Raw genomic sequence first — 15,877 nt, 5'->3', positions numbered from 1 at the left:
GGACTTACAAGCTTTCTATGGTGATATTTCTGGCTATTCCTTTCTCTTCCCCTCAAGTGTCTATTTTATAATGGTATGCCAGGGAAAACAAGATTCAAAAGACAACCAAGCACCTAACATTATTTCCCCCCTTTAGCCCATTCCAACCATGTCTCAATCCCTGTATCCCAGAGCCCTGTTGTTCTAAGGTTGTGCATGCATCATTATTTATCTCTGTCCCACTTCATCTTCACATTCATCCTATCGTATACTGTTTCATTGCAATGATTACAATCCCCTCCATGCATTATAATCCCCACAGGCCCGCGCTACGCTCTTCTCACCTGATGGTCCCAGTGACCTCCGCTCCTGGGTTGCAAAAGCAATCACTCCTCTCCTTTTGTCAAAAAATCTACCTCTACATTTCCGACCCTCACAGTCAGTCCTGATGGCAATTATTCGCTATTGTACCACAAAAGTCTTATCCCCATTTCCTTTTGCCAGCCCCATCCCAACAGATTGGAAATCATTCAGTGGAGGTTCTACCTACCCCTGCCCCATCTGGAACTAGGCTCCCTCTTGAAAGCTTGTAAGCCAGTCTCTTCTTGCCTTTATAGGCACCCCACCATTTTGTGTCTGGGCAATTTCCAGCCCCCTTTAAGATATTACAATCAGTTATAGGCTGAAGGCAGGCTTACAAGCTCTCTATTGTAATGTTTCTGGCTATTCCACCCCCACCCCCACCCCCCAAGAGTCTATTTCACAATGGTAGGCAAGGGAAACCAAGATTCAAAAGACAGTCATGTAACCTTACATTATTCCCCTCTTCTATCCTTTCAAACCATGCCTCAATCCCTGTATCCAGAAGCCCTGTTATTCCAAGGTTGTGCATACATCATCATTTACCACCGTCCCATTTAGCGCTTATGAACCTGCCTAGCTGTTCTCCCATCCGCCTTGTTCTTACATTCCCCTCCCCCTTGTTGTGGAAATACCATATACTTTTACAAACTCAAATCAAATCCCACTCTCTTTCAAAACCTCTCACCTCCCATAAAAAAGGTTGTTGTTGTTAGATGCCCTTGAGTTGGTTCTGATTCACAGCAACCATATGCAAAGCAGAATGAAATTGCCTGGTTCTCCACCATCCTTACAACTGTTATTATGCTTGAGCCCAATAACAATAAATTGTATTGTTGATATTGTGGTTAAGTGCCATCGAGTTGATTCCATAGTGACTCTATATAGCGTTTCCAAGGAGTACTGGTGGATTTGAATTGTCTGTGGTTTCCAGTCCAGTGCAGATCCTACAGTACCACACAAGTCTGTAAACTGTCTTTTATACAGATCCAGGGTGCATAATGCCTCTCTTCTGATACTACTGTTCTGCCTTAAAATGTAACTATTTACATATTTATCTCCTGGTTAGATTACAAACTTCTTGGAAGCAGTAACGTTGTCCCATTCTTTTCTAGCTCTATCTTAGTGCCCATCACAGAATATTGGCTCAATAAGTACATTAATTGAATTCACTTTTAGAATTTCCAGATTCCCAAACTGAATATATAGTTTGACCAGTCATGAATAAAATGAAAGAATCACTTCAACTTTCCTTCACACCCTTCTTCTACTGTATTATACATGTTATTACTAGATTGATAACCTCCTATAATAATTCATAAATGACTTAAATATGAGAATTGTGAAATAGTAGATCAAAACCAAAAATGAATGAGTCTGACCTGAAAAATGAATTGAGTCAAGGGTAAATCCTTCTTCATTTGATAATAATGTGGTTTTCTCCATTTTTTCATTTTCAGATAGATATAAACACTCTGGATTATCCAGTTCTTCTAATCAATATAAAATAATGATAAAAATCAAGATTAAGACATAGAAATATAAGAAAATTAAAGTGAAAGATAAGCTAATTTAATATATATGTTTTTGTAACTGTTTGTTGTTAGGTACCATTGAGTCAGTACCGACTCATAGTGACCTTATGCAAAGCAGAACGAAATACTGCCTGATCCTGGGCCAACCTCACTACTGTTGCCACGCTTGAGTCCATCGATGCTGCCACTTGGCCAATCCATCTCGTTGGGGGTTTTCTTCTTTTTCTCTGACCCCCCACCTTACCAAACATGATATCTTTCTCCAGTGACTGGTCCCTCCTGACAATATGTCCGAAGTATGAGAGACATCACACATAAATTCTTAGGATCATATATTTAGTAGAGTTGAGGAGGCTCAGAGATTATATGGTCTGAGATCTATAATTTTCAAGTGAATCACCTAGCGCTAACCCCTCTTACACGAGACACCAAAGGCTGATCTCCACTATCACAGACAAAGTAAAAATAGTGGCAATGACCAAAATAAATCACTGACATAAATTTGACTATATATCTTATAAAAATCATATTCTGTTATATCATGTAATTATTAGTTGACCCTTAGAGAAGCATAACTAAAGTCTTATTGCCAAATTATTTTCACTTTTTCATTTTATACCATTGAGCTAGAAAGTAAATGCAACATCAAAAAGAGTGAAGAATCAAAATCAGGCTATTAATTATTTATTTTAAACTTTTTATTATGAATTGGGTAAAAGTTTACAGAACAGATCAGTTTTCCATTCAACAATTCATACACATTTTGTTTCATACTCATACTGTTGCAAAATCAGGATTTTAATGCTTAAGAAAAATCAGACTAAAACACCTCAAATCAATTGAAATGTTTTCCCATGAATTTCAAGTAGAGAAAATATCTCACATTTGAAATTCCACTCAAATTGTACATAGATTGTCAAACTATACTATCTAATAATTTTAGTATGATATATATATATATATATATATACATGTTACTGTAATAATTGAGAAGCACAGTATTTTGGCAGAGTATTTAAACATGTGTCCTGTTGTAGCATTGTAGGATAAGCACTGGACTGCAAGGTTGGTTTGAACCACAAGGTCGGCAGTTCAAACTCACCAGATGCTCCTCAGAAACCCTATACAGGGTCGCTATGAGTTGGACCCAACTTGACAGCACTTAACAACAACAACAACAACAACAACAATACAAATAAGCCCAGTCCTAGCTAAATATTGTTCATATTACCTGTCTCAGAACACTGTTTTCTATTGTTTAGAGTCTGACTAAGAGAATTTGAGAGTTCTTTATCATCTTTTGCTACACTACAGAATTACTTAAGAGGCACCCTTATAACATAGTGGGTTATGCATTGTACTGCTAACTGCAAGGTCAGCAGTTTGAATCTACCAGCCCTTCTGCGGGAGAAAAATGAGGCTTTCTATTCCCATACCTATTTATAATCTTGGAAACCCTATACAAGGTCACTATGAGTCAGAATCGACTCCATGGCACACAGTCACCACCACCACAAACATTACTTAAGCTCAGAAGTTCTGAGGTTTAATTTGAACATTAGTATCTGCTCACTTTCTATCAAAAGAAAATTTCAACATACCCATATTGGGAGGCTCAGGAGACAGGATGATTTCTCTGTCTAAATGCAAATCTTCTAACAGGATATTTTGATCACCTTGTAATAAATTGTCTGGAAAAATGCCATAATTCTGTCAAACAGAGTTGCATCTATTACTTGTTCACTACCATTTATTCACATTATTATGTATAATGCTTTGTGAGGGACAAAAATGAAAGAACTCTACTTGATTAGATTTGATTATATAGACTGCCACATTTCACCAAGGATAACATAGAACTTTGCATAATTCATAAGAGAAAGACATGATAGTCTGACTCTGTGATGATTTACAGCCTTAGAAACCCTATGGAGCGTTTCTAATCTGTCCTCCATGATCACTATGAGGTAGAAATGACTTAACAGCCGTGGGTTGGTTTCCTTGATTTAAAATTCCATTTTCAAATGTTTAAGTTTAGTATTTACTAAACTTAATAAGCAGACAGTAGCTCTGTATAAAGCTATATATTGAGATTTCATATAGAAAAATGTTTTCCAGTAACTTCTTTTTAGTACCTACAGTTTCAAACTCCCTTGGCAGATGTCTTAGGCTGGATTTTCTAGTGAAACTTACATATATATATATATATAGAGAGAGAGAGAGGAGTTTATTATCAAGGAAATGTCTCCCAACTGTAGGTGTGAGAGTCCCAAGTCCCCAAGAGAAAAGAGAGAGACCCTTTCCTAGGTGTCCATTACATTGGGAACTGGCTATACCCACAAGGAAACATCCTTTTTATTCATTGGCTGCTCATAGACTTAACTATGGCTGTATTAGCTTTCATCATCATAGAAATAAGCACATCTCCCTTACCAAACCATTGGCATCTTGACCTAGTCAAGTTGACACAGAACCCTATTACAGCAGAGAACCTTATAAGGCACAGCTACTGTTTTTAACTTTCAAGCTTTAAAAAGTTTGTCGTAACTAATCTTTAATGTGAGTTAGATTATTTTGAAAAGATTACATAAGAACAGTCTAATATCTTTAAAATAAGTGTGTGAATTTTCTAGTTTTTAATCACCCTAATTCTATGATTATTTTAAATGATATCTCAAATGCTGGAGAGATCCTTTAGAATAATTGTCCAAAAATTGTTAAGAAAAAAAATGTTTTCCAGTTTGTGGTCTAGCACATTTTGTAAGGAATATACTATCCTATCTGAAAATTAGGAATTTGTAAAAATAAAATAAAAGCAGGCAGCATTTCACCATCTATATGGCAAATGTTATTTAAACAGATGACTATTTACCTACCAGTTACCATGGAGTTGCTTCTAATTCTTGGCAACTCCAGGTGTACCAGAATAGAATTGTGCTCCCTAGAGTTTTTAGTGGCTGATTTTTCAGAAGTGGATTACTAGGCCTTTCTTCTATGGTATCTTTAGGTGGATTGGAACCACTAATCCTTTAGTTAGCAGCTGAGCACATTAAGCATTTACACCATCTAGTGGCTCCAGTGAACTACACTAACTTGATTAAATATCATTTATATTACTATACAGTATACCAATCATTTCTCCTGCAGCTCCTTCATCTCCAAATCCATCTCTGCTGTCATAGATCAGAGATTTTTCTCCATTGAGGCTTCCAGAACTACGTTCAATTAAAAGACCACTGGAATTCAGTAATATGTTGTCATCAAAGATGCTATGTCTTCTGAGAACTTCAGTTTCCTCCCCTAAAAAATACATACTGTTAACACTGAGTTAATCATAGGAAACCACAGATTTTAGGATTAGAAGGAAATTAAGGTATCATCTAGTACAATCTCCCTCATATATAAGGACAATGAGAGCTGGGAAACTTATTTGAATTATTCAACCAGTTAATAAGTCACTCAATTAATCAGTAGAGACTGGATCTCTAGTCTAATGCTCTTCCTAATACAACAGAATAACTACTGCTATAATATCAAGGGTAGAGTTTGATAGTTATAATATGGTTCAATAATTTCATAGAAGTTAGAAAATACTATGACAAATGGAATGATTACTTCTAATTTATGTAGTTGAAGTTCTGAATGACCAGGTATTATTTCATATCAATTTTAAAGTTTATTCATAATGGGGATTCAAAAAGAAGGAATATATTTGCTTTTTAGAAAAAAAGAATAAAGTGTGAGCTTACAACATCAATTCAATAAATACTTATCAAGTAAATGTATATTAGGCAATATGCAAGGGAATAGAAATATGGCAGTAAAAAAGATAAACCCAGTTAGCTAACATTAACTCAGTGTTTATTATGGCATTCTACTGCATAAAAGAAGGCACTATTATAATCCTCATTATACATATAAGAAAATGCATCCATAGAAAGGTTATATAAGTCAATCACACCACTAATAAATGGCAGAACCAGGATCTGAACTCAGCTCGGACTCTAAAGCTTGTGTTCTACACTTTACTATACTATTCTGACAAGATACAGATTACAAGAGGTTTAGAATGCAGAGTCAGCATTTTTGGACCAGTGAAACATTTTACAGAAGGAGACTTATGAGAGTGAATTCCTAAGACATTGGCATCAGCAGATAAAATGAAGCAACTAATCTTCCAGATTGCCAACTCTTACATGTTCTTTCCCTCACTTGAGTTTGAGTCTCTAGGTTTAGAACTCAAAAACCTCTAGAAGTCACAGATTGCTTTCTTCCTTCTTTCTAACAACCCACATTAGTGTCAGACAGTAAAGAAAAACATGAAGGATCACTCACATCAGACATTTTTCTATAGATCTACATCTTCTAGAAAGGAAGAGTCAAAAAAGTCAAATTTCATTGTAATGAACCCAAACCTTGCTCAACCAAAAAGATGAAGTGTTTTTCAAAATGTACTAAGACTGTGTTCACCTCATCCAGGTATACTTTGATAACTCCCCAAAGAAAAACCAGCCTTAATCAATCAGATAGTAGTAGTTATTAACAGACACAATATTCTGAGCCCTGAGTATCATGAAGACCTGAAATTACTACTTCAATTTTATGTCATAATCCAGAATGGGATGGATTAATATTAAAAACTTTTTAGAGGTTATTAGGCTTGAGTTAGTAGTTTGAAGGAGAGGAAAAAAACCAAACATATACTGGTGAAGAAGACTGAAGGAGAGTATCAGGGAACTGACTCTGTGTTGTTGCTAGTAGTATCTCAATTGTACATACACAGCAAGGCTCAGAGAGGTTAGGTCATTTGCCCAATACCACCAATACCACACAAAAGCAATTGACAAAGTCTAAATCCAAACTCAAACCTTTTGGTCTACTTTGAACATGTACTTCACACATTTTCGGATTGTCAAAGAAGTCACAATAAATAGAGAAACAAATTGTATTGGTATTTGCTTAACTAGAGCAAAGAGTCTATATTAAAACTAAAACACATGAAATTGGTATAATAAAGAAAGTGACAAGGTTGTAGAGAATCTTAAGAAAAGGCAGGGGTGTTTAATACAATAAATCAGAAGGACTGATGTAGAGGGGAATTTCTTAAAAAGGATTTTCAAGGACAATTGCTCTTGTAGAGATGTATAAAATGTAGGAAAAGACTGTAGGAAGATATGTAGGAGGGTATTAGAGTACTCCAGGCCTGAAATACTGATGAACTGTTGATTAAGGAAATGAAAGAGGTCCTGGTGTGGTACTGTAGGATAAGCATTGGGCTGCTAACTGAAAGGTTGTTAGTTCAAACCCACCAGCCACTCCTGGGTCAATGTGAGTTGGAACTGACTGGATGGCACTTAACAAGTTTTTGTTAAGTGTTGTAGCATCAGTTCCTACTTGAACAGCAAAAATGTGAAAAAGTAGTAGCATTTACTAGTTTGCGATTTCTAGTGTCTTGGGAAGTAGGGAATATGATTCTTTGTTGGTGTGTTACATTTCAGTGTTTAGAATTACAGACAGTAGGAGATTTGTGACACTCAAAGTATAGTCTACTACTAGTCCATGACAGAAACTATAGAACTTGTAAAAAAAGAATGTTCGATTTTTTTCTAATTCCTATTCTGCTTCATTTGAGATGAGCATGTGGTTCTTTTCCTTTGTTCTATTAATGTGGTATATTACAATGACTGATTTTCTGATATGGAATCAAGCTTGCATGCCTGGAATCAATCTCACTTGATCATAATGTATAGTTCTTTTATTATGCTTTTGGACTTTGCTAGCATTTTGTTGAAATTTTTTGGCATCTACATTTATAAGAAAAAATGATCTGCACTTCCCTTGTCTTGTGGTGTCTTTGTTTGGTTTTGGTACCAGGGTAATGCTGGCTCCATAGAAAGAGGGGGTATTCCTTCGTCCTCTCTTTTTTAGAAGAGTTTGAATAGGATTGGTAGAAGTGCTTCTCTAAAAGTTCAATAGAACTCCCTAGTAAAACAGTCTGTTCTTGGTCTTTTTTCTGTTGGGGGTTTTATAGTACTGATTCAATCTTTTTACTTGTTACGGATCTGTGGAGGTTTTCTATTTCTTTTTGAGTCAATTTAGGTAGGTTATGTGAGGAACTATGGAAATTATAAGTAAAAGTGTAGAAACGTGTATCAATTCAATAGGGTAATTTTATATATGTTAAATCTAACAGTAAACATTGAGCTCTCTCTCTCTCTCTGGTAGCGTAGTGGTTATGAATCGGGCTGCGAACCACTAGGTCAGCAGTTCGAAACTACCAGCTGCTCCGTGGGAGAAAGATGAGGAGTTCTGCTCCTGTAGAAGATTAACAGCCTCAGAAACCCTGTACAGGGTCGCTATGAGTCGGAACCGACTCTACGGCACATAACAACAGCAACATATATATATATATAAAATGTTGCTATTTTTCTAGTAATTAATTTATTACTATAAAAGTATCAGTTCATGATGGATAGGAAATGAAAAGAAATAAAACTGGTTCTTTACCACTAATATGTTGGACTGCAAAGTCGGTTTGAACCGCAAGGTAGGCGGTTCAAGCTTACCAGCTACTCTTTTGCAGGGTCACTATGGAACCAACTTGACAGCACTTAACAACAACAACAACTATAAATAATAAGAGATAGGGAAGGCAAGTGATGATACGAAGTCAATATTAGAGCTAAAGCTCAAGAATATTTCTTTGGCCTATCAAAGCAAAATGGAACTCTGTCTCCTATATTCACTGTGCTGAATATTCTGAGACAAAATTTAAACATTAAAATATAACACTGATCCTACTGTTTTTGTGTGTTGCTGTGTTGGTTCCAACCTTGTATAGGGTGTCTGAGGCGGTAAATCTTTATAGGAACAAAACAGCCCAATCAATGCATAACTCTCTATGCTCCCAGGGCTCCCACAGTGATCTTGTTGTTGTTAAATGCCATCTAATCAGTTCCGACTCATAGTGACCCAATGTAGGGTTTCTGAGGATTGACTGATGAGTTTGAACCATCTACCTTGCAATTCAAACTGACCTTGTAGTCCAGTGCCACACCAGAAGTCTACACTGATCTTAGCGACATGAAATTTACAGACTAATACAAGCATCATGTAAATATCATAAAACAAGCCAGAGAGTAAAATATGCTATAAAAATAAACAAATAGTATATAACAAATAATTTAACCGTATTGTATTAATTCTAAAATACCGTGCCCAGGCAAAATTTAACATTAAAAATATCAGTATCTATTTCACAATTAATGTGAGCATTTAGTGTGATAGCATTTCCTTCTGTTTTTAAATTGATTTTATCCTTTATGACATTATAAACTGGAGGAAATCTGATATCTGAAGGCATTTTATACAGCATACATGGAAAATCTGCATATATAAGACGTTAACTAAAATGTCTACTTATTTACATGTCAATAGATCCGTTTTGGAAGAAGTGCAGCCAGAGTGCTCCTCTGGAGGTCAGGAAGGCCAAACTTCGTCTCTCATACTTCGGACATATTGTCAGGAGGGACCAGTTATTGGAGAAGGTTATCATGTTTGGTAAGGTGGAGGGTCAGAGAAAAAGAGGAAGACCCTCAGCGAGATGGATTGGAAAAGTGGCAGCATCAATGGGCTCAAGCATAGCAGCAATTGTGAGGTTGGCCCAAGACTGGGCAGTGTTTCATTCTGCTGCACAGAGGGTCACTATGAGTCAGTACCAACTAGATGGTACCTAACAACAACAATAATAAATCTACTACCTTAAAGCTACCCAAGGAAAGGAACTGCTTCTTTAAACTTCTTAAAACTTTGTTAGCACCCATGACTATGATAAAAAGCCAGCTGCCTTAACTACAACTAAAAGCAACCCTACACATGTCAGAATAGAACTGTGCTCCAATAGGGTTTAACTGATTTTTCAGTAGTAGATTGCCAGGCCTTTCTTCTGATGCATCTCTGGGCACATTTGAACTTCCAGCCTTAAGGTTAACAGCCAAGTTCATTAACAATTTGCACCACCCAGGGACTCCATGTCTATGACAGCATCAAACATAAAGTTGTTGTTGTTAGGTGCCACCAAGTTCATACCGACTCACAGTGACCCTATGCACAACAGAACGAAACAATGCCTAGTCCTGGGCCAACCTCGGAATCATTGTTATGTTTGAGCCCATTGATGCTGCCACTGTGCCAATCCATCTTGCTGGGGGTCTTCCTCTTTTTCTCTGACCCTTCACTTTACCAATATGATATCCTTCTTCAGTGACTGGTCCCTCCTGACAGTATGTCTGAAGTAAGAGAGACGAAGTCTGGCCATCCTGGCTTCCAAGGAGCACTCTGGCTGTACTTCTTCCAACACAGATGTGTTTGTTCTTTTGGCAATTTCAATATTCTCCTCCCACACCATAACTCAAATGCAACAATTCTTCTTTGATCTTCCTTATTCATTATCCAACTTCCACATGCATATGAAGTTATTGAAAATACCATGGCTTGGGTCAGGCACACATTAGTTCTCAAACTAATATCTTTGTTCTTCAATACTTTAATGAGGTCTTCCGCAGCAGATTTGCTCAATGCAATGTCTTTTATTTTCTTGATTGCTGTTTCCATGAGTGTTGACGGTTGATCCAAGAAAAGAATGAAGTCCTTGACAACTTCAATCTTTTCTCCATTTATATGGATGTTGTTTATTGGTCCAGCAGTGAGGATTTTTGTTTTCTTTACATTGAGGTACAACCCATACCGAAGGCTGTACTCTTTCATCTTCATCAGTATTTTAAGTCCTCTTTGCTTTCAGCAACCAAGGTTGTATCATCTACATTAATGTTAATGAATCATCCTCCAATCCTGATGCCACATTTTTCTTCATATAATACAGCTTCTTGGACTGTCTGTTCAGTGTACAGATTGGAAAAGTATGGTGAAAGAATACAACCCTGGCACACACCTTTCCTAATTTTAAATCATTTGGTGTTCCCTTGTTCAACTGACTCTTGGTCTATGTACAGGTTCCTCATGAGCACAATTAAGTGTTCCAGAATACTCATACTTCGCAATGTTGTCCATAACTTGTCATGATCTACATAATCAAAAGCCTTTGTGTAGTCAATAAAGCACAAGTAAACATCTTTCTGGTATTCTCTGCTTTCAGCCAAGATCCACCTGACATCAATAATGATATCCCTCATTGCACGTCTTCTTCTGAAACCAGTTTGAACTTCTGGAAGTTCTTTGCCAATGAATGGCTGCAGTTGTTTCTGTATTATCTTTAGCAAAACTTTACTAGCATGAGATAACAATGATATTGTCCAATGATTTCCACATTCCATTGGGTCACCTCTCTTTGGAATGGACACAAATGAAGATCTCTTCTGGTCAGTAGGCCAAGTAGTTACCTTCTAAATTTCTTGACATAAATGAGAAAGTGGCTCCAGTGCCACCTCACTTGGTTGAAGTATTCTCTCAATTCCTGGTGTATTCTTTGCCAATTCCTTCAATGTCCCTTGGACTTCTTCCTTCAGTATCATTGGCTCTAAATCATATGATACCTCTTGAAATGGTTGAACATCGACCATTTCTTTCTGGTACGGTGATGCTTTTTCATCATTATTTTGCTCATAGAATCCTTCAATACAAGTTGAGTTTTGAATTTTTTCTTCAGTTCCCTCAGCTTGAAAAATGATGTGTGTTCTTTCCTTTGGGTTTTCTAACTGCAGATCTTTGCACATTTTGTGATATTTGACTTTATCGTCTTGAGCTGACTTTATCTTCTCGAGTTCAGTTCATGTACTTTTAGCATCTCTATGCTGGAGAGCAAGTTTCAGTCTCTTCTGACATCCATTTTAGTCTTTTTCTTTTGTCTTCTCAATGGCCTTTTAATTTCTTTCTGTATGGTGTTCTTAATGTCATCCCACAACTCTTCTGGTCTTCAGTCTTTAGTTTCTAATGCATCAAATCTGTTCAGATGATCTCTAAATTCAGATGGGATACATTCAAGGTCATATTTTGGCTCTCGTGGACTGGTTTTCATTTTCTTCAGCTTCAGCCTGAATTTGCATATGAGCAATTGATGGTCTTCTCCACAGTCTCCCCCTGGCCATGTTTTGGCTGATGATATGGAACTTTTCCACCGTCTCTTTCCACAGATGTAGTCAATTTTATTTCTGTGTATTCCATCTGGTGAGGTCCATATCTGTAGCCATCTTTTACGTTGTTTAAAAAAAGGTATTTGCAATGAACAAGTTATTGGTCTTGCAAAAGTCTATCATGAGATCTCCAGCATCATTTATCTCACCGAGACCATATTTTCAAACTACTGATCCTTCCTTTTTGTTTCCAACATTTGCATTCCAATTGTAATTATCAACACGTCTTGAATGCATGTTTGATCAATTTCAGACTGAAGAAGTTGATAGAATTCTTCAATTTCATCATCACTAGCTTTAGTGGTGGTGCGTAAATTTGAATAATAATGGTATTAACTGGTCTTCCTTTTAGGCATATGGATATTATCCTATCACAGACAGCATTGTACCTCATGACTGATTTTGATATGTTCTTTTTGATGATGAATACGATGCCATTCCTCTTCAATTTGTCATTCCCAGCATAGTAAACCATGTGATTGTCAGATTCAAAATGGCCAATACCAGTCCATGTTTATACGTTCCAATACCAGTTGATGTTTATACGTTCCATTTAATTTTTGACAATTTCTAAATTCATACTTTGTACACACCATGTTCTGATAATTAATGGATGCTTACAGCTGTTTCTCTTCATTTTGAGTTGTGTCCTATCAGCAAATGAAGGTCCTGAGAGCTTTACTCCAATTGCATCATCATGGTCAACTCTACTTTGAAGAGGCAGCTCTTCCCCAGTTGAAATTTGAATGCCTTCCAACTTGAGAGGCTCATCTTCGAGCACTATATCTAACAATATTCTGGCACTCTTCATCATGTTTCAATATTCAGTAATCTGGTGCTGACAGTGTTACACTGCTATTCATAAGATTTTCAGTAACTAAATTTTCAGAAGTAGTTTGTCTCTCTTTCTTCCTAGTCTGTCTTCATGTTGAAGCTCAGCTGAAACCTGTCCACCATTGGTGACCCTGCTGGTATTTAAAACACTAGTGGCATAGCTTCCAGAATCAGAGTAACTTACAAGCCTCCACTGTACAACAAACTGATAGAGGTGGTGACATATAGTAGTATGTAGAAAGGTAGGTATATAGCTTAAGACTGAGTGTTGGTAATGCTATCTAGACTAGAAAATGGTAATAAGAAACTTTTTGGGTATTGCCTTTAGACATAAAAAAATTCATTCTAAAGATATTTCTATTGGTATGGAAATAGCCAAAGGCATACTTAATTTTATTGCACTTTGCTTTTTTGTGCTTCAGATACTACTGCATTCTTTATGAATTAAAGGTTTGTGGCAACCCTTTACCAAATCATTTTTCTAACTGCATGTGCTCATTTCATGTTTCTGTGTTACATTTTGATAACTCTTACAATATTTCAAACTTTTAAAAATAAAACTGTTGCACACTTAATAGACTACAGCATAGTATAAACATAAACTTTATTTGCAGTTAGAAACAAAAACATTCATGTGACTCCCTTTATTGTGATATTCACTTTATTGTAGTAGTCTACCTCCAATATACTTGAGGTATGCCTGTATTTCTACTGGCATTGCTTAAACACAAAAATGGAAATATAATTGATTATATCTTATGATTTTTATTTTCTCACATATTCTTACCAAAGCTCCCAGCTTGGAAAAGCAGATCATTGCCAAAGTCTTCTCTAAGTGTAATTTCTTCTGGTCTACTTTGATTCTGAGTAAAATGCTCTGAAACTTCAATAACACTATGAAAAAACATAAGATTGAATAAAAAAGTGTGACTTCAACGACTTTGCAATATACTTGGAAAAAGGAACTGAGATGAAAAATAGGTTTCATTGTAAGAAGAAAGATGTTTTTATTTTCTCAATGTTGTACTCATAGCAACCCTATATAGGAGCAGCTGGTGTGTTTGAACCGTCAGTACTTATCCTACAGCATCACACCAGAACTCACATATAATATCAATCATCTCCAGGTTGCCAAATATAAACAATTATCAGTTCTTATCTTACTTGCCCTAATTAGTAGCATTTGAAATAGATGTTCACTCCTTCATAAGACACATTCTTATTTGGTTTCTGGGATATCAATCTTTCTCTATTTCCTTCCTACCTCATTGGCTACTCTGTTTCCACCTATTTCACTAGTTCTTCATTTCTAATACTACTACTAAAAAGGACCCCACACTCTGTCCTCGGAATTGTAATTGTTTTTAGGTTGTCAAGTCAGTTCCAATTCATAGTGAACTTATACAAAACAATGAAACACTACCCAGTACTGTACAAGCTTCACAATTGTTAAATTTAAGCCCACTGTTGCTAACACTGTGCCAATCCAACTTGTTGGAGGGAGTGGTTCTTCCTCATTTTTGTTCATCCTTCCACTTTTCCAAGCATGATCCTTCTCCATATCTGATAATATGTCCAAAGTATGAGAGACAAAGTCTCATTGTCCTTGGTTTTAATGAACATTTTGGCTGTGCTTCTTCCAAGACAGATTTGGCTGTTCTTCTGGCAGTCAATGGTACTTTCAATATTCTCCAGCAAGACCATAATTCAAATGTATTGATTCTTCTTTAGTCTTCCTTATTGATTATCCAACTTTTACATTCTTATTGTTGTTAAGTGCTGTCGAGTTGCTTCCAACCCATAGTGACCCTGTATAGAGCTTCCTAAGAGTGGCTGGTGAGTTTGAACCGCTGCCCTTGCAGTTCAAACTGACTTTGCAGTCTAGTGTAATAACCCACAGTGTAACACCAGGACTTCTCATATTCATATTAAGCAACTGAAAATATCATAACTTGGGTCAGATATACCTTAGTCCTCAAACTGACATCTTTGCTCTTGAACACTTTAAAGAGTCCTTTGTAGATTTACCTAATGCAATGCTTTGTTTAATTTCTTGACTGCTGCTTCCAAGAGCATTGATTTTTATTTGATCTTTGATAACTTCAATCTTTTCACCTTTTATCATGATGTTATTTGTTGATGCAGTTGTGAGAATTTTCGGGGTTTTTTTGTTGTTGTTTGTTTTTACATAGAGGTGAAATTCATAATGATGGCTAGTCTTTACTCTTTGTCGGTAAGTTTCAAGTCCTCTATACTTCAGGAAACAAGGTTATGCCATCTGAGTATCACAGGTTATTAACGACTCTTCCTCCAATCCTGGTGCCATTTTCTCCTTCATATAATCAGGCTTCTGGGATTATTTGCTAAGCATACAGATTTTTTAATTAAAAAAAATTTATTGTGAATTGAGTGAAAGTTTACAGAGCAGATCATCAGTTTACATTCAACAAATAATATACTTTGTTGCGTTACAATGGTTATAATCCCCTCCATGTACCATCAGTTAACAGTATTTCTCTCTATTCATTTTAGCTCTTTTTAAAAAATTTTTTTACTTTCAACACTCAGGTATATATAATAATTTAAACCACCAAATGGCACATTCTGCAAGTCAGCCTCCTGGCCGTCAGCTCTCAGTCTCTCTCTTTCCACAAATCTAGAGTCCTCAGCCGCTCCCTCTGTCCATGTCCCCATCTCTGCCTCCATCTCTAGTGTCGCTGCTTCTCTGGATAAGGTCCTGCATTCTGCTTGTGTTCTTCTCCCTTAATGGTCCTAGGGTCCTCTGTTTCTGAACTGTAAGATTAACGACTCCATTTTTGTCACAAAACTCTTATCTTTACAATTGTGACAGTAGCGATTAGTCATGATAACAATTGTTGTTGTTATGTGCCATGGAGTCGGTTCTGACTTATAGCGACCCTGCATAGGGTTTCTGAGGCTATAAATCTTTACGGGAACAGAAAGCCTCATCTTTCTCCCACGGAACAGGTGGTAGTTTTGAGCTCCTGACCTTGTGGCTCA

General features: G+C 36.6%; 1 protein-coding gene across 1 annotated transcript in view; it reads right to left on the bottom strand.

Annotated features, from left to right (window-relative positions):
• The window catches only part of RAD21L1 (RAD21-like 1 (S. pombe)), a 73,632-nt gene that overhangs the window by 27,667 nt on the left and 30,088 nt on the right, over positions 1-15,877 (bottom strand). Inside the window, exons 4-7 of the mRNA XM_006860733.1 lie at positions 13,644-13,750; positions 5,004-5,174; positions 3,476-3,565; positions 1,722-1,829 (exon numbers count right to left, since the gene is read on the bottom strand). Of these exons, the coding sequence (XP_006860795.1) occupies positions 1,722-1,829; positions 3,476-3,565; positions 5,004-5,174; positions 13,644-13,750 (476 nt within the window). The remainder of the gene's footprint in view (positions 1-1,721; positions 1,830-3,475; positions 3,566-5,003; positions 5,175-13,643; positions 13,751-15,877) is intronic.

This window comes from Chrysochloris asiatica, unplaced genomic scaffold (genome assembly GCF_000296735.1).
Source record: "Chrysochloris asiatica unplaced genomic scaffold, ChrAsi1.0 scaffold00039, whole genome shotgun sequence".
NCBI classification, from domain to species: Eukaryota; Metazoa; Chordata; class Mammalia; order Afrosoricida; family Chrysochloridae; genus Chrysochloris; species Chrysochloris asiatica.
The sequence above is the reverse complement of the archived record's forward strand: the minus strand, read 5'-3'. Positions and strand labels throughout refer to the sequence as shown.